The 26,036-nt window shown below is 37.6% G+C and overlaps 1 protein-coding gene across 2 annotated transcripts in view; it reads left to right on the top strand.

The window, feature by feature from the left end:
- Nucleotides 1-13,493: 13,493 nt before the first annotated feature.
- ptprn2 (protein tyrosine phosphatase receptor type N2) overlaps nucleotides 13,494-26,036 on the top strand; it is a 317,622-nt gene continuing 305,079 nt past the window's right edge. Inside the window, exon 1 of one of the 2 annotated variants that reach the window (XM_015354876.2) lies at nucleotides 13,494-13,852. In XM_015354876.2, the coding sequence (XP_015210362.2) occupies nucleotides 13,774-13,852 (79 nt within the window). In that variant the 5' untranslated portion in view covers nucleotides 13,494-13,773. The remainder of the gene's footprint in view (nucleotides 13,853-26,036) is intronic. The other variant, XM_015354875.2, reaches the window with a different exon arrangement.

The raw sequence follows: 26,036 nt of genomic DNA, 5'->3' as shown, positions 1-26,036 counted from the left end.
TGGAGTGGTCTAAGTGTAATGTTCTGGAAAGAAGTGTCTACTTTCTATTGAACTCCACTTGTCGAAATTGATCTCGATGTGATTGCATGACTTTCGGAAGTCCTGGGACCTTCCCTGCTCTTCTTCCTGCAGGCTTATCCTGCCATTACAATGTTCCAGCAGGACAACACACGGCTTCATGTGTAACAGTGAGACTATAATAGTTACATGTGGAATCCGGTAGGGTCACATAAGTCTGAGACCTGTGAAGAAGCACGTGCTTGTCCAAGCTGTAGTAGAGTAATTTACCGGAGCCCTACGTGACAGAATCTGTGATTTGGGACAAATTTCCCACATAGCCACACTAGTGACGACTCTAGCCTGTGACTTTCACAGTGGATCACTTGTTGGAGAATGTTAATTAAATTATATTTCAGTTCACCTGGTACTAACCTGTATTCTCCTAATATCTTTTATTTGTTTTTTTCTGCAGTGATACATTTCTTTTGGTGTTCAGTATACTATACAGTATGTAGCACAGGGTATCCATTTGGGCTGTCAGTGCAAGTGTGATACGGTTTGCACAGATATATTTCATATGCATCTGAAAGAGGAAGCAGACTAGTTTCAGACTATACACACTTATTTAGTTGTGCCAGAGGAGTAAATTACGTAATAAAAACATGCATGTTATCCTTTGTGAATATTTTAGAATTATGTGTTACATACAAATGTTAATAGAAAAAAAACTAAATTTCTCTGGTAAAACAAAACATTATCTAGGGCATAGTTTGTGCATTAGTAAATATAGTAGCCATTATTTTTATCAGTAGTTACAATTATTTTTCTTGTTATGTAAAAGCTTCTAGGAGTTATATATGGAAATAGTTTAGACTGGAACTCTTAGGGATGTACTTTTATTTCAGTGTTATTACATATCTTTAAGAAATCTTTATTTTGTTTTGTGTTCTCTTGTTTATTCTTAAAATTTGTTTTAGTATTTTGACCACTGGTCCCTATACTACTGTATGTTCAGCACAAATTGTTTTGGCACTGTGAGCACCTGACTTAATTTTCTCACATTTGGTTTGCTCCAGTGGTGTGAGTTTGTGCTAAGGTATGATTACTCTTTGAATTTTTTGTTGAGTATGAATGGATTTACCTGTTAGTACACATCACAGTAGGCAGGGTTAATGTATACTACCACAATTGACACCATCGGTGGTAGAAATAATGTTATACTTCCTCAATAATAATTCCACCATGAATACATACAATAATACTGCCATTTCCTTCTTGTCAGCCCAATACTGTTGTATTATAAAACAGTTTTAATCCTATTACCCAAACATTACTTATCTTCTGCTTGCTATTAAAACTGTTTAAATTTCACATTTACAATGATTTAATTATAAACTGTGAGACATTCGGGTGTCGTACTCAATATGATAGAATAGAATTATATAGTGTGGAAAAATGTAGTCTGATAACTCCGTTTGCACAATGGGTAGAATTCTTATGAAAATATGCATGATTAAAAAGCATTCTTAGTGGCAGGGAATTTTCAGCATGCTGATATTTGAAATTCTTCCAGTGCTGTATTCCAAGCACAAAACATGCAGGCTGTTTCCTAACTGTAGCCTTTGTTAGACTGGATATAGACAATGAAAAATGCATTCTAATTTTAATGATCTAACTGAATAACACAGATTTACCAGCTGCCATCTGCGATTCTCCTGCAATAGCTCCCATTCTGTGCTGCTTCATATTTTTTCATTCAATATCATACTGAAGATATCCTGCATTACTAGGGAATATTTTAGTATTATTCAGGTTAACTTAAATATGCTTTGGCAAGTTTTCATTAGCACATCTTAGTTGTCTTAGGTTTATATTTGGTTTGAACCAAGTTCTCCTTGATGTTTTTGATGCCTATCAGCATACACATTTAGGGGTTTGAATTCTAAAACATCTTTTTTGTAAGGTCTTTATGATTCTGAAACAGTTTTTTGCTGTTCAGTCACAACTCTAAGAAATGAGGACAAAGAGTTCAAGTCTTTTTGTGATTGATTTACAAAAACAAACTGTGATTTATATCCTGGAAAGTGTTCAATGAACAACCTGCCAATATACTCTTTCTAAAGGTACATCTTACAAAGAAGGAGCTGAATCTAGAATAGAGACTGAGACCGTTTGAATGAAGTATCTTTATTTCTGAAAGGTATTGACTGTCTGCCCATTTGTCATCTTCAAACGCATCAGTGTAACAATGACACAAATGGAATTTAAGTGATGCATCTACTGTAGATTGAGAATAAGAGAACTGTCTCAAATAGTGTAGAATAGAATGCCCAGTCATGTTGTTGAAATGGACTTCTTGTAATCTTTCATTTAAAAGGATCAATATGGGATTATACATTCTTGTTTGTGACAAAAATCTAAGTATTTGATTTCCCATACTAAAAAAAAGAATGATCATTTCAGCAAGTTCTGTTTGGCCTGATTTGTCTTTTCGAGTTTTAATTGGTTTAGTCCACTAAAAGTTTCACTGTTGGTTTTAAGACTTGTATTACACGTCCAATGTTGAGTGGTGAACTAATATGTTTCAGCAGCCAGTAGGATGAATGAATACATTTTATGTTGGAAAGCGATCATGTCATTATGAGCACACATTGCTCATTCGCATGAACAGGTGAAAAGTGTCAATTCTAATATAAAATGCACTCATCACATGCAATGCTATCCTGTTTCCTAGGAGATTGCATGACCTTGTAACGGTCTCAAAATGAGCCCTATCCCAATATGCAACAATCTAAACAAGTGCTCAATTTGCTCTTACAGTCTCTGTGCCTTGTTCATCTTCTCATAAATTTGATATTTTCATCTGAAATTGTTCCTAAACAAACAAGCTCCTATTCAAGATTCAAGTCTGTTGTTTTTGTGCTATGAATATAGATTGCTCAAATGCTCAGAGCAGAGCCCTGTAGTGTAGCCCAGGCTCTTGGGGTTTGCTGGTAAGGAAAATGAATGCATTTGAATGAGAATCTTAACATTTATTTCTTTTGTGACGCATGGTGAATTAGGAAGACTAAAATTTTGGATTCCCCTGGAATTTTGTCTTACCCATGCTTAAAATTAACACCTGGCTTTTGTAAGCAATTTGTACATGCAGGATGCTTTTTTTAAAGCTGGTTAGGATATTTGAACCATATTGTTATCAGCAAAAGGCTCCATGCAATAAAATGTGTTTCCCCACAGAAAAGGAACCAGGCCTTCCTTCCTTGAATTAAAGCTGAACTCATGTTATGCTGTTTCTCCCTAAACCTCATTGCACCACTGCTTCTGAAGCTGTTTAAATGCACTGTTGTAGGCTATGGAGGGCCTGCAGTTGTGGCTAACGTGCCACTAGAGGCCACCAAAGGGCCTTTAAGAATTGTAAACTGTTTCATCAGCTGTGTTATTAGATTGTTGTTTAAGGTCTTGAAAGTGCATTCTCACATGGGGTTAACTGCTGGTGTGTTAGTATATAATAACACAGGCTAATGAGCAGCAGATGAAGAACCTGGAGTCCAAGATGGACACCTGTGAGGCGCAGGTCAACTAGCTTTAATCCAGCCGGCCTGAGAGCAAACCCACACTTCAGAAGTGTTTGCACTAGTTGAGCAATGAATCTGAAAAGGTTCAGAGTTGCAACTGGAAAGGCCAAGCAAAAGATGGCTACTCTTGCCGAGCACCAGCCCAGAGTGTGTCCCGCCCTTATACAGACAGACATGAAGGCCTGATGGACGAGTGGAGAATCTGTGATCCCTGATCCGCCAGGTTTCTTGCTGAAATGAGCAGAAGCCATACTGGAGACCAGCCAGAGGAAAGAAAAAAGAAAAGGAAAAGGAAATTGAGCGACAAAAAATGACATGCTTTTTTGGCTGGAGCACTAGCAAGCCACTGAAGCAGTGACGTCTCCTAAATGGAAATGCCAAGAAAAACAGTTCTGCTCAAATGGCACTGTGTGTCATTGAACGACAGCGGAGGCAGTGGAAGACAGAGACGAGGGAAGCTCTTGAGATGCTCTTCTCTCTGATTCCTATCGATGCAGAGCAGAATAACTGGCCTCCTCAGGGGTCTTGAAGCACCACGAATAATCTAAGCTGATTATTCCTGGTCTTCCTTGCAACTAATGGCTTCCTCAGTGACCCTAAGAGATGCGTGGAGGAGGAAAGACTGATTTGGCAAACCCCGATGGCCAAGTCTCACGAGTTCTCTGGAAATGTCGAAGTGAAAAAGACCAGGGAACGGACTTTGGGCCTGGCAGTGCCAGAGGGAGAAGGAGCTCATTGAGCCCCAAGTGTCCCTGAAGGTGAGGAGGAACAACAGCTTGTTTCCCAAGACAGGTGAAGAGCTGCTGTCACCGGGGCCAGAGGCAGATGACATTGCACTCAGAGGAGGCAGGGGAGAACATGGGAAGCTTTGCAAGATCTTGGGCACCCACCCCTATATTCCCAGGAGAAGTAGAGGACGTGAGGGTCATGTTAGCACCCCCTCAAAAGACCCGAGAAGTAGTGAGGGACCTTTGAGTCTACAAACCCTGGGCATGGTAAGAATTGCACTCTCCACTGTCATTAATCGATTGAAAAAGCTGGTAAAGAGTAGTGTCAAGGTGGACGATGTTAAATTCTTTTCTGGGCTTGTACAGTTCTGCTTTCCAAACATCCCACCTTGTTTCAACTGGCGAAACAGTTTCTAAGTTCATCACCCAGATGGACGTTTCACTTTAGTAGTAGATGAAATCAGTCCCTTCCCCTGTCAAAAGCCCATTGAGCTTTTACAATGATGAGGACTGTAAAACTAAACAGAATTACTGCTACTGTCCTGGTCATGGAAGGTATTGGGAAAGTAATCCTTGCTCATTCTTTTTAATCTTTCTTTGAAACAGGCTAAAAGATTTTTGTTATGGGGGAGTATTGTTATAGTTCTTTCTGTATTTTTCATATGTATTTCAGAATTGGCATCTCTTCCCATCTTTAATCTCCTTTTTTCTCCAGTTCCATTTCTTTTCCTTATTTGATGGAAAATAAACTCCTCCACATTTGCCGACAGCACAGGAAATCCATAGCAATTTTGGAGGAGGCAGACGATGAACTGGAATGATCACAAATCCAAATAAAGTCCTGAAAGCATGAATAGAAATATAGACAACAGGACAATTATCAATGCTTTGAGCTCCTCTTCTAAATTTGGTGCACAATTTCTTAACCCCTAACTATGTTTGAGTTAAAAAACTTATGTTCAAATGGTAAAAAGTATAGATAGTGAAGGTGTTTAAGATGGCATAGTTTGACCCAGATGAAACATTTCTAAAAAAAACATTCAAAGTAAACATGCAACAATAAAGATGAAGTGAAAGGGTCCAAGGGCTATTTTTTTCTTCAAGAAAGAGTTGGGAGTATGAGTTTTATAGTCATTCTCTAGCTTCTAAAATAATGTACTGAAAGCCTTGAAAACCTTTCAGATAATGTCTTTGGAAAACCGACTTGATTCTTGATTTGTTTAATAATCTTCTGAAGATGAATATTGCATACTTCTTAAATAAACTGATTTTAGTTTCTATCTGGAGATGACAGAAATTGCACCACTAAAAAAGCTCCGAACAGTAAAATAAATTCACTCTTATTACTGAACAAAATGGGCCTGAACAGCAGACTGTACATTATAAAATATAATACGTTTGCAAGAGTTTTTATCAATGCTTTTCTATTGTTTCACACTCACACTTTTTGGTTGGGAGAATATGTCAAAATCCAATGCCCGGAGAGCTTCAGATATTGATGGCGAAACTGCTCAGTTGGCACTCCAGCTAGGTTTAGGGTTAACTTTCAATCTCTACTTAGACCATTTTTAAGCTTAGCGCTGGATTTTGGGGCCCAAATCACCTTTAGGACAGGTGATTTTTTGCTCCTAACTGAATTTTTTTTCAGAAAGTTTTTGGTGCCTGGATGGCGCGGTACACTGCTCCGTAATTGTATCCAACAACGGAGTCTGTCGGATCGAAAGTTGCAACCAAACATTTTACAATCTAATACATTTGCAAGAGCTTTTATCAATGCTTTTGATTGTTTCACATTTAAATGGTTTGGTTGGGGGAACATGTCAAAATCTGATGTCTGGAGGGCTTCAGATATTGATGGTGAAACTGCTCAGTTGGCACCCCAGCTAGGGTTAGGGTTAACATTCAACCTCTACTTAGACCATTTTTAAGCTCAGAGCTGGATTTTGGGTCCCAAATCACCTTTAGGACAGGTGATTCTTTGCTCCTAACTGAAATTTTTTTTAGTTGGAAACTTTTCAGTGCCTAGATGGTGTGGTGCACCGCTCGGCAATTTTAACCCAAAACTGAGTCGGTCGGTTCAAAAGTTGCAAATATGCATTATGGAATCTAAAACATGTGCAACAGCTTTAATAACTGCTTTTGATTGTTTCACACTTAAACAATTTGGTTGGGGAAACATGCCAAAATCCGATGTCTGGAGGGCTTCAGATATTGAGGGTGAAACTGCTCAGTTGGCACCCCAGCTAGGGTTAGGGTTAACATTCAACCTCTACTTAGACCATTTTTAAGCTCAGCGCTGGATTTTGGGGCCCAGATCACCTTTAGGACAGGTGATTCTTTGCTCCTAACTGAAATGTTTTTCAGAAACTTTTCAGTGCTTGGATGGCGCAGTGCGCCGCTCGGTAATTATATCCAAAAACGGTGTCGGTCAGATCAAAAGTTGCAAGCAAACATTATACTATCTGTTGCATTTGCAAGAGGTTTTAACACTGCTTTTGACTGTTTCAAAGTCATACTGTTAGATTAGGAGAACATATCGAAATCCGGTGTCCAGGGGGTTTCAGTTATTGATTGCGGAACAGGTCAGTTGACACCCTAGCTAGGGTCGGGTTTAGTATTCACACACTATTGTTGTTGAGATCTTTATTGTAATAAACTGTTTGTCCCTAATAGAATTTTAAACTATGAAGCACACTTTATTTTTGTTTCTCTGTGTTTGACACGTGTCTTTATCATTGTTTTTGTCCTCTGCCCACTAATGACTGATTGTATAATTGCAGAAAGACTTTTGCAGACTTTTGCAAGACTAAGAACAGGAGCAGCATTTTAACACAAAGGGTTGTGGGGGTGGATTGGCATCCTGTCCAGGGTGTACCATCTTGTGCCTGTTGCTTGCTAGGATAAGCCCCGGCTCCCCTGCCTATCCTGCTTTGGAAGAAGTGATTAGAAAATGGATGGATGGATTGTGTGAGTACAGAATGGCCAGAAGAGATCCATGGATCAATTAAGGGACGTGCTACTTTACATGCTACTTTAGATGGGCCAAAATAGCCTGTTAATAACAAGAATTAACCATTAGTTCTTCAATAGAATTACAGTGTACAAAATATGGAAGACAAATTTGCGATAGGCCTCGCAATACAATTTAACAGAACAGGGAACTTTTGAAAGTATGTTAAAATAAGTCATTATTTTAAGGTGAGTCACATTCCATTACTATAAACTGCTGGCTCCTGGGAAAGTAGTTACAGCACCTGTTATTACAGATGCTTTTAGTACTCAAACTCCCTGTTAGTCATGCCTGCTGGTAAAAATATATAATGTACAGTGTGTATCCATATGTGTGCTATTTATAATCACCCATTTTCCTTTTTATTTTTTTTTCCAGTTTGGAATTGACGTCCTCTGAGATCCCAGACTTCTAGAATGACGTCTGCATTGGACATAATGAAAATGCCCACACACATGGTAAACTAAAACTAATCCTGCCTATTCCACTCTTTACCGTAACCTGGTGCTCTCAGGCACAGATGTGTCTCCCCTGCAGAAGTCAGGAGCTTGTTTCACCATATAGCCCAGACTGGAAACGGTAACTCTTAAAGGGCATGATGAGCAGAAGGTCATAAAAAAACATTCTTGCAAAAACAAAAAATGTGTGGCAACAAAAGAAATGTATCAAGACAACAAAAGGTAGGAGTGTCGCAGACAAGAACGTCAAATGTCGCCATGCTATTGTTCATGTGAACATCAGTTCATCTCATTGTGAAGATCGTACGGCAGAGCCAAAAGTTTTAAGCCAGAAAAGACTAGATGTCTTCATTTTCTTACATGAGAAAGATACCCACTTAGCATCTGTAGGTTTAGACAAGTTTGACAGTGACCCAGTTTTGCTATATTAACAGCGCTGTTGCTTTTATGAGGAATATTCCTGGCAAAGACACAGTTCCAAAGTGGAACAATTGGTTTACACTGGAGGTTTAGTTCTGCTTCCTATGATAAAGTAACTAATTGATCTGACAGTCACAGTAGTGAGGGGATGATGCTCAATAAGGAAAATAGCAGTTAGCAGCAACTGCCCACTCAACTGCACATCAAGGTAAACTTCTCTCACTTAAGCTCCTCTATGGGCATGTGTGAGCACTGGCAAACACAGCATGTTGAAAAAGAATGTGAAAAAGCCATTTTCTTTATTTTAAAAATTGTCTTGTTCTTTTTTTCTACTTCACTAGGACACAGTACTGCATTATGTACTACCAAACCGAGAGAAAAAAGTATGAATGACACAAGTTATTGGTGTTGTTTCAGTAAATGATGAAGATGCTTTCAGCAAAGCCCTATTAGACTTCATTTTCATGCCCTGGCAATTTTCTGAAGATGTGAGTCCGACACCCATTGTGTCCTCTCATGATGTCATCTTTGCTTTCGGTACAGGTGTGACAGAAAAGCATTCGGCTTTGCTAACACACAGATGTACCTGCTAGAAACAAAAAGGCATTTCTGGGTTTCACTATTAGAGAAAGGATTCTCTATTAGCACAGCATCATCACTTAGAAAAGCTCTCTCAGAAATGCACTCCTGCAGCCCATGTAACCTTAAATCCTGGATGTAAGTATGCAGAACAGTATTTGTATTTGTAGCAATATTTGGTAATGAATTACATGATACAATTACAATGATAAATACTGTTTTTTTAGAATAATGTCCCTTATGCTTAGAATAGTAGGTATATTTGAAATATCAGTCATTTTTAGAGTACAGTACTACCTACTGTACAGGTACATAACCAGCTTTTCCTTACTAGACAATTAAGGTAATATACTGTACATGTACTGTAGCTAAAGTCTAGTCAATAACTAAATGTATTAGAAGTAATTTGTGGGGTTATACATAGTTCTCTTACGTTATCTTACATTAACATGCATAAAAAGCAATAGTGTTGTTCTTGCGCACCTGTGTATTGTGTGTTTTGTTCAACTTTGGGTAAACAGTATGATTGTTAAATTCCTAGTTATACTGTACATGGTACACACCTTCCATAGTTGTCTAGTAAAAGGAGGCTGCCATCACACTAAGACATGAATGTCTTTATTGCTTTGGGGATGTAAAGATATTGGTGAATGTAGGAATAACTTTGAAGAAAAGTCTCAACTGTACTTAGCTCCCTCTATTACCTTTAGAGTAATAATTAAATCCACACCAAGCATCCGTGTGAAACTTTAAATTCATGTCTTTGCAGGACTCCGGTTCAGTCAGTACTATAATAAGGGGATTGACCTAAAGCAGGAGTAAAAAACTCCCACACATTCAGGCCTCAAGGTTTCTACTCTTATAATGAGTTCTTAACTATTTAAATAATTGAATACTTCACTAGTCATAGTTTTGAACAGTTCAGGGATTACAGAGACTGAATACATCTATGAGACATTACCTTTTTGGACAGAAATTTAGGAACCCTTTGAAAAAGAACCCCAGTCCTGAGTCCAGGTTGAGATACACTTCAGTTCGTCTGGAGAACATTGTTCTTTGTGTGTAATCAATCACTAAATAGAATTATGAGATGTAATTTAATTGTTATATAATACTACGTGAGTGTTTTAACTTATAGTATGTTTGTTGCCATGTGCTTCCCTACTCAAATTTCCAATTGACATCTTGTACACTTACTCTTGTGGTTTTGAAAATCCAAACGAGTTCTAAGGACTCTTTGGCTGCTCATAGCTCAGACAAAGTCAAATATAAAATGTTCAGTGGACTGACAAACACTACAGGGGAGGTAATTACAGACTAAAGCATACATTGCAAGAGAAAGGAATGCAAGAGGTTAGTTTGTATGTACTGTACATGTACCTACAGTAGTTAACATTAGGAGGCTCTGATATTTGATACAATATAGTGCATAGTCGAATATGTAGGAGCATTTCATTTTCTCTGCTTCTGCTTGTGACTGTTTAGCTACAGAATTAAAACACATCAACCTCTTTCAGACAGCTCAACATGATTGTTTCATTCTCCAATAGCAATGACTGGAACAGCAGAGAAAGCTGACCAGTTGATTTGCTCTAGTTTCTATTCTTTCTGGAACGGAGAGAGAGTGCAATGCAAGAAGGCATATTATTAACCAGCAACATCCACAAAACGAAATATTTGTACATTTTTAGAGACAGTAAGACTATGCCTTATGTGTAGTATAGGTCATATTAGTTTCAGTGTAATTGTAGTCTGTACATCCTGAATTATAATATTCAGAGGTTAAAATCGTAAGCCTGAGAAATGTCTAGAGTTTCACAAGACTTCTTAAATGCCTAATACCTCCTGTTATTGATATCATTATAGTAACATTGACTTATGTCAAAATAGATTTCAATACTAAATTGCAGTTATTGGTGGTAGCAAGTACGACTAAAAGCCATATGCAGTATAGGGGCAATCGTTACCTTGCACTGAGCAGTAGTTGAGCTCTGTGGCCCAGATCACCTGAGTTCTAGATTTGGCCATTTCATTCACTAATTGCAAATGGGATGGTCCATCGGTTGGCGTTTGATTGTCTGAGTATGATCTGAGTAAACTGGGGATATCTGGCCCAGATTATTTTGGCCTTCCCCATGTGACTTGCCAGGTACTTTAATGTTTGTAGAGATAGCAGTGAGGATGTGCCACTCCCCCAGCTGGTATCAGACACTGTGGAGCTCACTGTGTCCAATGATGAATGGCTATACTCGCAGGCATGGTAGTGTGGCACGCCTACATATCTCTGTATTCCCCTAACAGATATATACTGTAGGTCCTAGTCAGGGAGCTGAGCATTAAGGAAAAATGACACCATTGGAAGTTCCAAGTTGTACTGTATATTGTAGATACATAAAATAACTATTATACAAACTGACAAAGAGTGGGGTTACTTTAGAGCACAATGATGTTTGCACCCCCAGCTCTGTTCTCATTGACATAAACCACCTGTCACTTCACAATGAAAATCCTGCCACCGAAACATAAAACTGCCCACGTGTGCATATGGAAAGTAGAAAATGAAAGAAAATGTGAAAGTGAGTGAATACAAAGAAGCAAAAAAGAATTGAGGTCTCACCAGATGATTCAATTGAGATTGCAGTATCGTTCATTTCTGTCCTTAAAGATCCATTAATGACTGAACCCAACATTTTTCAGTTTTCTATGCTATTTAGTGTTCAAACACAGCCCTTAATTAGGTAGGAGAATTCTGTGTTAAACTAATGGACATTTTTTAGTTATTTCTAGAAGTCCATAAACGGTTGGAAATTACAAAGATCCTGTGATACTGCGTAAGTTTCTTGAAATACAATTAAATGTAGCCTTCAGTCAAGCAGCTAAAAGCTCAGTTGAAAGCCCATAGTTTTTTTTTATTTCATCTCCTCCCTGATTTAGAACCAGCAGTTGTTAATCAGTGCTGTTTAATGGCTCTTACCGTTTTGCAGCAACAGAGGAGGAAAGGGGTCTATGTGCGATTGTCTCTGAAGAAGGTGCAGTAATTGTCAGGGCCATTTGCCATTTTTCACACTTTGAGTATTACACCCAGACCTCCTTATTCATGGGGGAAATGTTCTAGAACTGTCCATGGATAACAAACAACATGTACTGTAGGAAAAAGCTGTCCTACACAGTATATACTGTACACCATGGGACACCTAATAAAACAGCAAAATATTTTCACAAGAGCAAACCAGTTAAAGATCAACTACACAATGAAACTGCTGCACATCCGATTTTCAGTGTCAACTGGAATTCTCTGCTTCAAATATTTTACATGCTGGAACAAAAGAAAACATTTCCAGAGACCAATGGTAAAGTTTTCTTGATTTTTCCAACGTCAATGGAGACTTCAAGGAAAAATACTAGGCTGCCATTTGACCTAGCCTTAAGCAAAACACCCATGAAGAAAGTTTATTATGTTTATTGGTTTCTTTGCCCAGTTTTTTTACAAGCACCGCAAAGGCACAGTGGGTGATGCTCTTGAGTGCTGGGTTTGAATCTGGCTCTGTGTGGATTTTCCCCTTGTATTCTGGTTTCCTAACACTGTCCAAAGACATGCTGACTAGGTTAATTCGAATTTTTTATCACCCATAGGCATGTGAGTATGACATTTGGGCTGAGCTGGTGTTTCATCCACAGTTGAGTCAATGCAGCCTGGGTGCACCCTTGTAAAGTGGTTACAGAAAAGGGTCCAGTTACATCATTTAAAATGAAGACTTAACGCTTTCACATAGCTAAAAAATTAGCATTATTATCCATACTGCATATGAGCATTTGCATTTATATTGTGATGTTGTAATGCAGGATGATGTTTATGGTTAGCAATTATAATTGTTAAGCAATGTTTAATTTCAGCCTACTCATTAATGCAATAATACATTTCGCTGTACAATAAAAAAGTTATCATATGTAAGAAAGTATTGTGTAAACTGTGTTTCTTGTTTAACATGATATTCCTGGGAACATATTCCTGCAGTGAAACGTATTACTAACTCGGACAAGCTCCTGGATAATTGGCAGTTTTTGGGCTGGCTGGTATGAAGAGGCAATTTAGCATCATGTGCAGAGGCTGTACTACACGCGTGTTTTTGTACACGTGTTAAGAATAACGTCACACAGTTGGGGAGGGACTAAGGAGGAACAGGAGAATATTCTAGGACAAATATTACAAGTCTGCTATGCTAACACGTGTAAATAATAGCAATGTCTTCCTTCTGTAGTGGTGATCCATATTTCTCCATGAACGAACCGATCAAATCACAATGTGTTCTTGCACTGCTTTCTGCTACGATTAAAAACAAAAACAGTGAAAGCGACAAACTTCAATAATCGCATATATTTAATCATGAAAATGTTTAGCATTGCAGAAATGTTTTGGTTCCAACCTGTTAAATCTAACAAACATTTAGGGTGATGTGCCGACTCCAAATCCTCCCCAGTCCTAACCCAGAGTGTGGCATAGGCAAAACAAACAATAATAAAAGCAAAGGCTATAGGAAGTGCCTAAAATAATATTTAAGAGTATTTAACGTAACCGGAAATCATAATAATTTCGATGGCAAAAAAAAAAACCCACATTATAGAAGCCTGGAGCCTGAAAATCCCAGCGTAGAATTCCGCTTTATAAAAATCCAGTAGGTGTTTCCTTTTAGCGACGCTTTCCGTCTCACGACTTTGTCAGGCTGTACTATGGACCAAGGTCTTTCAGCGTGTGTATTTTAAGTTGACGTCAAGGACTTGAAGGAGGGGCCTGGCCACAGGGTGCTGTTCTCAGTGCTGATTTCAAGCCGCTTGACTGCGGGAGAGAGTTTGAGCACAGGGCTCCCTGAACACAGGCATCCTCCCATCTCCCTCCGCTCTCTCCGTCTTTTTCCCCCCCTTTCTCATCCCTGGAAGAAGAAGAAGAAGAAAAAAAAGAGCACAATGGATTGTTAGCGAAAGTGTGCAATGGATCAACAAGAATAATGGATTCGATTTACACCGTTCTGCTCGTCCTTTTAGTTTTCCATTCCCCCTTTATTGTCGCCGCGGAGAGAAAATTCGGTAAGTCCGTTAATTCCCGTGTCAGTTTATTTGTTCTCAATGTTTGCCGATCGTGCACATAGTATATCGCAGCTGCGCTCCAGTGGTATACTGTAGTATTAAGGATGTGCCTATTCTGGAGCCGTGTCAATATTACATTAGGCACTCAGTGGAAAACAGGCGTAAAGCGGTACATTGGTGGTGGGGGGTGGTGGTTATTAATAGTGCACACCAGTAGGAAACTTTATACAAAAACGCAAATATCTATAAATGATGTTAGAAATCCCCTGATGAGCTTGAACGACATATTCGAAATCTTGCTAGTCCTATGTGAATGGAAAACATACAAGAAACGCTGCCTGCTTTTATGTAAATGCCAGGCATGTAGAGTGTTTTGTATGGCAAGAAAGATCATGGACGCTTGCGATTCCAGCACTGTTATACATGTGCATTTGTTAATAAAAATAGAAAAATCGGTCAAGAATATTTTCCATTGGAGGTAATGCATTGAAAATTCATGTTATGCAAAACAGATTTCCAGAAAAGCTAATAGTAAATAACGTTGTTATTATTATATGCTTTACAAATGAAATGTAGAGCATTTCATTGCAATAATCGAGCACCTACTGATACATTTATTAGTCTCCGAACATACAGTAGGTTTAAACCTGATTAGTCTTTTTTTCCACAAGGAAAAGTTACCTTTATTTCTTTTAAGGAAGCGTAAAGTGTTTCTTGCTGTTGAACATGAATTATCCCCTGGGTATGGATGGTGTCAGTGCAAGGAATTTCCTCCTTCGTTGTGAGATGAAGAACACCGGTGGACTTCTGAAGTCTACAATGCGAGAGCGGATTATATAATCGAGTTACAGCCATGCTACCAACTGTGGTGAAAGATAAACATTACCGGAAACAACAATACAATAATTATAATAAGAGAATATGAAATTGCACGTTTTCTGGTGTAAATGTTGCAAAATAACTTAAGTGTTTTCAAACCCCTCTTAATGTTCACCTATTGTTAATTATTGTTCTCTTATAGGGATGGAGGCCCCACAGGTGCTTTTAAAATGAAACTTAGAGGATAAACTAAGTTTCAGTCTTTGATGGGATTTTGCATTATGGATTAATGTGGAACAGGCTGCTCTCCAGTCTGAGAGTAATGAGAATGTCCTTCATTAGTCTGGTTCTCAGAGTTCCAAGTGCACTGCAGTCCAAGAGATGTTTTTTTATTCCTTTCGTTCTTAGGAAGAAAAAGGTTCAGATGTTCAGGTTTGCATTCCTATTTTTTTTTCAGTTAAAACGTTTTTTATTTCACAAGATAACTGGGTACAGTCTGACATAACGAGAATTGCTGTCTGCGTTTATAATCCCTTTACCTTACAAGGTAATATACTGTAGTTCTATGTTTAAATGGACTATATTCACTTAAATACTGTAGATTTTTATTTATTTGTTGTTGTTTTTTTTGTATTTTGAGTCTGTCCCACTCAATTCACATGGCTTGTATCTGAATATCCAGGGGAAGATCAAAGTAAGAATTGCTAATTGCGTGCATTCAAATACTGCTTTTCATCCTAAAAAAATCCAAAGTGCATTACAAATAGGAGGGTTCCCATGCCAAGCCACCACAGAAGTGAAGCACTCACATAGGCCAACTGCCTCGCTACAAGGCAGATCAGAGGGGAGAACTGAGAAACATTCTCCATTTGAATTAATGTAGCCCACAGTGGGGTTTAACTAAGACAGGGGGGTTAATAATTCTATTCCTAGGAGCAGCACTTTCACCTGCTGGGGATGTGGACCTCTGGTTCAGAGGAAAAATCGTCACCTACTGAACCAACAGCAACCAGTAACCTGAGTTTCCTTGAAAGTCTCCTATGCCAGTACTGACTAGGTCCAGTGTTGCATGTCTTTTTATATCGGGATATGGATTAGTAGTTTTCAGGTGAATTGTATGTTGCTTTGTCAGGACCCAGAGGGGTGTCTGGTTTTCTAAGTGTATATTATTACCAAGTATTCTGAGTGAATCAACAGTTAAGTCCACATTAACCTGATTGATGTCTTCGATAAGGATTTAGGAGAATAGAGAAGGGAGGTTAATGAGTGGTTAGATTATGCTTGGCTGAAGAGAGTGGCCACTAAGAGAATACAGAGCATGATAATAGGTTTAAGGTTTCTATAATGGTAAGTGTTTTGGTGCACCAGTCATTAGCTGTGCCTTGCTGCTCACTCATTGATTAGCAGTGCATTCATTTTAAGGCCTTTCTCGTTGATCCTTAATGTTGTTGACCAGCAACCTTCTGTTACAGTCTTGATTTAAAATGCTCAAAGTCCAGATCTTAAACAAATTAAGAAAGCAGTGTATTCACATGAGCTACAAATGGCATGCAATTAGTGAGGAGCTCTTTAATCTTCATTTTTAATGGGAAGTTGCTGCGTCACTTTGATGTTTTATCTTGTCAGTTTTTGGATTTGTGAAGTCGTTTCCAAGAACTTCGCGTCTGGCCTGGAGTGCAGTGGTAGGTCACACTGAGATATAGTTCCAAGCGTTTGTATGAACTGAGATCTTGACCATTTAAGATTGCGCGCTGATGTTTCGAGGAGTCTGGGTATTTATGATACTTACTCTGGATCACCATTCGGATACAGGCAACATTCCCACCTTATCAGCTGTGTGGTAGTACTACTTCAGGCTTCTGTTTTTACCACTAAATTGATCAGGGCAGATGAATTCTACTATGTATAAAACATCCTACTATGTATAAAACATTTCAGGCATCTTTTTGATGGAAAGCACTACATAAATGCTGTAATTATTATTATTATTATTATTATTATTATTATTATTATTATTATTATTATTATTATTATTATTATTGGTGATATTCAAATGGCTTTATAGTACTTTTTGTCTTTTATCACAATATTTTTAGGATATGCTTCTACCGTCATATCATGTAACCTATCATTCTTCAGTGACATTTTACACTCTTGAAGTCAGTCGAGTGTGTGTGCTGGTCATCATCTTTATTTACCTTTTCTCAGACACACTGTGCCAGGAATATACCAGTATGTCCAATGGCCTAGTCATTTGGTTTTTGTTTCCTCATGGGCTTACAATTGTACTGAAAGGTCTGGTTTGAGTTGTCATAAAAAATTAACACTCTCACAGCTTGGATATTCCTGATGGTTGACTGTTCTGATTCAATGTAGTGTATTATGTCAGTTCTCCAGTTAAGTGTAGTCTGTCAGTCTGAAAAGGCTGTAAGGTACCAAATGGCAAGGTCATGCATGCAGTGTCCTAAGCTACAGTAGCAATATCTGGAGAATTATTGACTGTGCAAAAAAAGCAAGCGATCATAAATTTAAACAAGGTATCCAGGTAAGAGTAAAGTCATAGACACTTTCGAAATTAGACCAAAGTGTGCAAGCCCGTGCCCAAGTATACGTGATTTCACTAGCTCTATTATGGGTGATCAAAGTCAGACAGGACATCATCTGTTTTCTTTGCGGCAGTTTTGTCAGTGAAAGTTGCATTTGTACTGTCGGTTACCTTTATTCTGATGTTAAAAGGAATGGGTGGCACATTTCACCTATGCTGCGCTTATTTGAGAGGGGCAGCGGTAAGATACTGGACGTTATTTTCTTTTTTAAATTAAACACATGAATGTCATAAACAGATAATCCATGATTTTTGACCTGCAAAATTTTGTTTTGACTAAAAGATTAGCATAGCACAGTAAACCCCCGCCCCCCCCATTCTGATAGCACACATTCAAAAAGGGTATGGAATCATCTTGAGAGTGTCTGAAGTAGGTCAACAGCTAGAATGATCAACAGTTTGGTGTTTATAAAGCTTTGAAGCGTAATGAAAATGCAAGAGCCTAAATTTACAATAGTAGCTCACAGGACACATGCAGTTGTGTTTTTTTGTTCAGTTATAATAGTAAACAGACATGTTTGCTGTTTTTTTGGATACAGCTGTACGATTGTGAGTCAGCAGTTTTTCTACTTCTGCAAACTAAACTACTCTGGACCCTCTTTACATTATTGCACTTTTTATTACTAACACAGTGCAGGAAAGCACTGTAAATCTTAAATACAGTATAATCGTCTTTACATTTACCTCAATCTAAGCCAAATAATAGCCCATCAAACATGACAAGAAGAAAATAACTGTAAAATGTAATGTGCAGTGATATTTAAGTGGGCTCTGATTTGTTTATGTGAATATTAAATAGAAATAGAATGAATCTCATTTTCAGAATTAAAATGTATTTGCATGGTCTCAGGTATGCCTTCTCCATACAAATGGGACTGTATGGTTTAAATCTGGCTTGTAGTGACAGTGAATAATCTTAATAATGTTCAAGCATTCCTGCTGACAGCTACTTTTCTGGTGCAACTAACTCATTGATTCTGGCATATCACACATTCATGGACCTCTGTGGTGTGCGAATATTTAGAAGGAAAATAATTTCACCAAGCTGTTGTCACCTCATCTCCAGTAATTATTCTATTTAATTAATCTGGTACTTTTTAATGTTACAATTTTCTGTTTCAAATGACTGTATTAGTATTTCTTTCAACAAAAAGAGATATCTGATATTATTTTAGACAGAATATTAAAGTATGAAGGTGAAGTGAGTTATTTTATTTGTTTATCTGTAAAGCGGACTACAGAAGCTGAAGGAAAGATTTTTTGGGGTGTTACTAATAAGCTAAAGAAAACTGAAAATGCTTCATTAGCTGAATCAAAAACTAGCCAGGGGTTCAGGCCTGGGTCCCATCACTAGCCAGCTGTGAAAGGGATTGTCCAAGTGGCGGCGCACAGTTTGCTGAGCTCCCCATTGTAGGGTGGGGATTAGCTGGGTGGGACGGTCTTAGTTCTCATCCACATAGTCACCCCTGTGGTCTCCTGGATGTTTGGAGACCTTGGAGCAGTTAGAGGGTGACATACTTCTTCCCCAGTGGGTGCTAAAGCTCTCATATGGGGCTGTGGTACTGTACCCATAGCATCTTAAAAGACAAGTGGCCCAAAGGAGGTTGGTTTGGAGGAGTTTGCGTGGTTCATCACGGTAAACTGAGACATGAAAAAAAACTACAATTGGCTATTCAATATGCAGAGTATAGAACACAGTTCTGGTGGATATAACAAAATTCTAAATTTGAGAAAAATATGGGCAAATGTAGGGTTGACCGTAGCAGTGCCCTAGTTCTGGTGGACATTTGACCTCGGTCTTGAAATTCCTCCTCTGCCTGCCTATTGAATTCTCTGTAGACTTCAAGATCATGCCCCTAACATTTAAAACCATAAGCTCCCCCTTATATTTCTAAAATTCTGATAAATAACACTGCTAGACTCAGACTCTGGTCCTCTGATGCTCATCTTTTTTTTCTCCCCTCTACAATTTGTGGGTGACAGAACTTCACCTGCAGTACAACTAGGTTGTGCAATATTCTTTCCTATGCATCAGAAATTCTGCAGTTCTGACTTGAGTTTGACTTTAAAAATTACTTGATAAAACTATTTTTGTTTTGATACACTTTGTCTGTTGATTGTTAATGTATTTTGTCTCACTCTTTTGTATAGATTTTTAGATTATTTCTTATTATAAAATGATTATGATAGTATTCCATAATGACTTGAACTAGTACAAAAGATATGATTGCAAGCAAGTCTGTCACATAATGACAGGTTTGGTCATCTGGTTAAAGGAAGACAGTGATATATTCAATTACCACTGGAGAGTGAAAAGATCTCCTTTCTTTTTTGAAGGCGGCTGCCTTATTGAGTACATCTAAATCAAATTGCATTTCACAGCAGAACTCCCACTTCTGGGCCTGCAAAGAGATTTAATGCTGTCAGTTCTCTAGGCTACATATTTTGAGCTAGCAACCATATTTCTTTGCTGTGATAAGGCAAAGCGAAATGTGAGCATTTTTAAAATTATTCAATAAAAGTCCATCCAATTGGGTACCCAGGCAGAAATTAGAACCTCCTGCACCTGCTTGCTACCTGTTCAGCTCAGCCTCCAGAGCTGACAGAAACTGATACAGTACATTTCCACTTTTACCAATAGGTCTTCATAAGATCCTATAGAACTCTGGGTTGTGTGTGACTTACAGAACAAGAAATGTTTCAGTTCATGATAAGGAGTTTTTAACTCAGATGGATGTTTCCCTAAAAGCAAAATCTGGAAGACTATTTTTTTTTCAATTACTGTTCCTTTACTAACTTAACATTTAAGTAAAACATTCTGCATAATAAAGCACCTTCTAAAGAGGGCATCTCCGATCTGTTTTTCCCAAAGGAGAAATCTATAAAAATAGAACTCTTTCCATTTCTATTTAATGTTTACTTAAGAAAATCAATGTCCATGAAAATATCCTCTACTTGGATCTCAATCATTTCTGTGGTGTGTTTAGTAAACAGGCCTCAAGTGAAATGTAGGCAATGAAGGACATATTTAAGATTTACTGTATACAACTTTGCTGTCGGCGTTTGTAATTAAGAAGGTAACAATATGAGAAAGAGTCCAGAGCATTTTATTTGTTCTTTAGTGGAAACAGGATTTAATTTAATCTGCCGAGCAGCTGATTAGATATTGAAAATGGTCATTATTCTTGGTAAGAATGCAAAGTTTTTAAATTATATGTGCAACAGAACAAGACAGGAGAAGACAAATACATACTGTAGTCAACCCTTCAGATGAAAGGATAAACTGTGTCCTGTTAAGATTTTGCCATGGAAACATAGTGGTGTTGAATACGTGTGCAATCAATATTTTTCCATTTTTCTTTCACATTAATTACTGTACCTACAGTGTACTGTATGCTTTCTAAATACGTGAAAGGCACTGTTATCAATGGTTGGAGGGATTCCAGTCTATATACTGTATTTTATTACTTTATGTAGTGGTGAAATGAAAAAGAAAGTAGCATACACAAGGATTGCTGATGTGTAACACACTTCGAAAAATGTAATTGAGAAGAGTCGTTAGTGCCTCGTCTTTGTATGCAAATGTTTTTACAGTGAATGCTCACAGTATAGTTTGCTTCAGGACAGTTAAACCTCTCTCATCTTTGCCTTACAAGCCACATCCACCACCATTACAGACTATGTTCCGAGAAGGAAGAGACCTCAGTGATCATTCACTGTTAAAACTTATCTCTTTTCTCATAGCCACATTAAGTGCTTATACACCTACTGGTTCTTTCAAAAGCCTTTTACAAGTATACAGGAGAAATTATTTAATGCTGCCATCACTCTTCGCTTCTGAGTCTCAAAAGTGCCAGATCCTTTGTAAAATTGTGCAATTGGACCATGCAATGAATGAATAGATCAAAAGCTTAATTAGAATAATACACTTGGCGATTCACAGGGTGCAACACAGGCATCCATAAACTGTTGTGTATTTGTGTTGCATAGAATGATCGTATGACCTGTTGACGTGAATGTTTTTCTCCAGAAAGATTTGTCCAAATTACCAACATAAAGATTTTATATTTTGTTTACCATAAAATTTGCATCACTTTGGTTATATACTGTATGTGTGGCATATTCTGTTCTTATAGTTATAATCTAATCTCATCTAGCCATTTGGAAGTTGTCATTGGAAATTATGTACTGTAGTATGCATTACATCAGTTGCTGAGTAATTTTTTGGTTTAGAATATACATATATGTATGGATTAGATGGAGCAAGATGCCAACATCATGTAAAAAGTGTTACTCCATCTCTGTTTTGTGTTATTGGTGTTAACAAAAAATCCCCCCAAAAATCCCAAAAGTTCCTTATGGTACATTTCTGTTAGTTGTTATTTTTTCCCAATACTTTAATGCACAGTTTTTTGGAAATTGTAAGTGAAACTATCTAGTGAAACACTCTTACGGAGAAAGCTGTCCGTGTGTGCGATGTTGACAGAATTTTTACAAAATGAAGCAAATTGTTAATCTGTTCCCTCGGCTGTACAAATTCCACATTCATTTGGTGGATGTTAGGTTCCAGACTGCTAACATTTTTTCTGGACGGGTTCTTACAAGTTGACCCTTTCTGTTTAGCATTTAAGGCTGTTGGATGTGAACAGCAGGTTTTCATTTCCTTCCATCTTTTGGTGGGGGGAAAACAAAATCAGAATCTGGGATTCTTGCCTTACAGGGAAACTACTGTTTCTTTAGATGACCTGTTAGCAGATGGAAGCCTGAGAGTGCAGCTCAGAGGCAGCCATGCACTCAGCCTAGTTCAGACCAGCATTGGAATACATGTTAGTTCATGGTTGTTAGTGACACAATATAAGCAAAAGGCCAATAAGACGTGTATTCATGTTCCGTTTCCTGTGTATAGAGTATGTATATTTTAGAATAGAATTTATGTCACGGGGATAAGCATTAATTCCAAAAAAGAGCTACAGAAGGTATTGATGATATTAAGTTACAGTATACAAAAGATATAGTACATGATTAAGAGGAATTTAATAGAAAAATGCTAGAAACTCAATGAGAAATATGCAGCATTCATTAGTTAGAAAAGCTTGGTTGGATACAATGCATAGTACTGCCTTATAACATATGTCTGATGGTTTACAATGAACATTTGTATTCATCAGTGCAATCTTTAGTACTTAATCAAGAAATATCTCTTTAAGGTTGGACAGACCATACAATAAATAAGAAATGTTAAGTACAAAATAGAGATACAGTATGTTCTCCTTACATGTGAATTGATAAAATGGCAGTTTGACACCTTTTACATTAATTTAGGTTAGGTACAGTAGGTAGGTTATTTTGGAGGAAAAAGGGAATCCCATTTAAATCCCAATGAGCAAAATAAAAAAAAACACAACCATACATGGTAAAAGACATTGCTCCAGATACAGACCTGACTCAAGAGTGTAAAGCCACAAGGCACATCAGCAGCTGCTCAAAATTAGAACTTCACAATCTCCACAAATTTATTTTTGTTGCTTTAGCGTGAGTATTTGTAATTTTTAATACTGTTTTGTCTTTGTAAAGGGAAAAAACATTTATCTGGGATGACTTTTGGAAGAGAAAAATCTTTATAGAAGAAAATGTATCTTTATTAAAATCTCCAGAGAGCAGTACTTTTCTTTCTGAGATGTCCAGGCACAGAAAGCTGAAATTAGTCAAGGACTGTAAATACCAATGGGCTAGAAACAATGGATGACAATATAAGATTTAATAAACCACAATTCTAAGGAATACCTTCTAGATTGCAAACAGGAAATTAATCTTCTTTTAATTAGTAATGAAAGTGTACCTCCAAATAGTAACGGAAAATTCATAATCATTACAATGAAGTTGAGGTTTTTGCAAAATATACAGTTTAAAAGGTTTTAGCATTTTTTTCTTTATTTTGAGTTAAAACCTTTTATTAAAACATTATTTTATTTATTTTCGAAGAATTGTAAAATATTTATGAAAACATACCAATTTTAAAAATATACCACCCGCCCAATAGTTTTTGAAAATGTATCTGTTTAATAGCAAAATATAACGTAAAGAGTAAAAATAAACTTTTTAAACATATAGTTTACAATATTAAGTGGAGCAAAGGTGGATCAAAAGACTTGATTTGACTTATGTTAAAAATTTGATGGTAACATAATGTTAGGAAATGCGCAAATATTACATCAATAGTCTTGACTGGACTCTAGCTTGCAAAATTCACGTTATTTTCTATCAACTGGTCGATCACCCACATAAGTTGGTCTAATAATAAACTCTGTTATTTGCTGTAGTACTAGTGGAAGCAGGTGTGTTTCTTTTTGCTCTTTTAGTGGGGGCAAAGACACAATTATGCAGATGTTCTCAGAGAAAAGACACATTTCCAAATCATTACCAAAGCCAAGGGAAAGGTCACAAGGCTTATCGGCAGTCCCTGTTCCCATAGCAACAGGCATTAACATCTTTAATTCATATGTTGACAGTACAACGAGTCTGAATAAAGATAAAAGAATGACAGCATTAGCAATCCCACTACATGAAAATAATAAAAAAGTAAATGAAATGCCTTTATTTCCTAGAGACCAAAATAACACAGCTTTAGAGCCCTTCATTTAACAAACATTGCAAACATTATTTGGTAACTTCATACTGTTTTGCTTTTATATTTAATTTGATCACTTTCAGTTAAGTTCAGTTTGCACTTTTAAAAGGTAAAATGCATTTCATTCACCTTGCCTTGACTTTGTAATATACTGTGCTCGTCATCAAAAGAAACGTTCCTCTTATAACTGCAACACTTTCACAAATGTATTAGGAAAACAAGTTGTTTGTTGCAGGTAGATTAACATTGAATTGAACAGACATGATCTAGGAAAATCCAATATACTGATCAACATTTGTCATTCAGAGGGGTTTTCCTGTGAAGGCCACAGACTGTGTGTGTGGTATCTGTTGGTAGAAATACAGGCTGTACTGTGCATCTGCAGTGCATGCTTTGCATTAGGTTGCAGATGCAGTCTTGCTGGATTCTGTAACCTTCCTCACTTAGAGACTGGACACATCTGAGTTTGTTCACTGGTCTCTAAACCCTAGATGTTACATTTTGTCCCTTCTCGTCCAATAAATGATCAATGGGACGCTAGATTAGAGAGATGGAAATCCACGACCTACCTGTCACATTCTCATTATTCTATAAAGTTTTTGTAACATGGATAGACTGAAGCATGAATTGGATGAGCCATCAGAACAGAGAGGTACTGGGATTTGATCAATATAACACTTGATCCGTGCAGTCAGATTGCCATCACTGGAGAAGAGTGATTGATGGCGTGGAATTCAGTATTGAACAGACTCTTGACCAGACCATCACATTTGGATCTCCCCATTGGCCTTGGCAAGATGTTCTGACTTGTGGTCTCCCAGGATATGGCCTGTCACTGTTGCACTGTTGTATTGATCCCAGACTAAAAGTGAAAATGCAGTGACTTGGTGCCATCTCCAAAATACTCACAGCTGTTACTCTTGTGATCAAATGGGCATATTGCTTCCCTTCTGCATTTGTTTCTGTTGCTGTTCATCATGATGGACATTGAACATCTGATCACCTGTACAAAAACTCTCCCAAAGAGTGTAATTTAGTCTTATGCAAGAAGTGAAATTCCTTGAATATACCAGGGGCCACCGTGACTGAAAGGTTCCATATGAGGGGAAGCCCATTTAGCCCATCTGGTAGTTAGTAGTTAATTGATCCAGGAATCCAATCCAGTCAATCCTTGAAAGTAGTCAGAGTATCAGCTTCATTAGCAAGGCTGGGTAGGTTGTTCCATACTCCCCATAAAGGTGGTTTTAACTGCAGGTTTCGGCTTGTGCCCTCTGGTTCTTGTTTTACTGTTCAATCTGAAGAAAGCTGCTGGGTTGACTGTGTCATTGCCTTTGAGGAATTTGAAAACTTGTCAGGTCCCCATGTAATATTCTCTGTTCAAGATATAAAATTTTCAGATCCTTCATTCTGTCAGTGCCTGTCAGAATGCATCTGGTTGCTCTTCTCTGTACTGTTTCCAGAACAGCATTATCTTTCTATATACGGGAACATAATGTCCAGAATTATACACAGTATTCTGAATGAAGCTTTACTTTATATGTGTTATACAGTTTTGACTTAATATCCCTTGGATTATATTCTGTGTTTTTCACTATACTGTTTACATCATATTCCTAAGCATTATAAGCCTAATTATTTTCATTTAGAATTCCATTTGCTGCCTCTTATTTTGGTGTTTTCTGAAAACTTAACTTGACCTTCCTTTCAAGCAAAAAGCAAATAAAAACTCAGAATCAAAAACGAATTAGTCCATATGTTTACATTGCATCAGCCAAGGTGCGGCAGAAATTCTTTTTTTTTCACCGAGGCTGAAAACAAGAGGCTCTGATGTCCATTTTTGTTACATGGATCAGTAGATCAGGCAGCAAGAAAGTTCTGGGAAGTAGATTAGGAGAGTGTGACAGGGGGTATTCAGTATAACAAATATTGGGTTATGTCATCTCTACTAACGGAGTATGAGTACACTTGTTCCTACACACACACAAAGTCTATGTAGAATTAATGTTATGTCCAGGAAAGCTCTCTAGGCTCCAGATCACATTTCAAATGATGTCCACATCAAAACAAGTGCAGCAGAATTAAATAAATCATCAATTCTTTTGACTTTGAAGGCTATCAAGGAACCTTCAAGT

This window comes from Lepisosteus oculatus, chromosome 6 (genome assembly GCF_040954835.1).
Source record: "Lepisosteus oculatus isolate fLepOcu1 chromosome 6, fLepOcu1.hap2, whole genome shotgun sequence".
Taxonomy (NCBI): Eukaryota; Metazoa; Chordata; class Actinopteri; order Semionotiformes; family Lepisosteidae; genus Lepisosteus; species Lepisosteus oculatus.
This window is presented reverse-complemented; position numbering and strand designations above follow the sequence as displayed.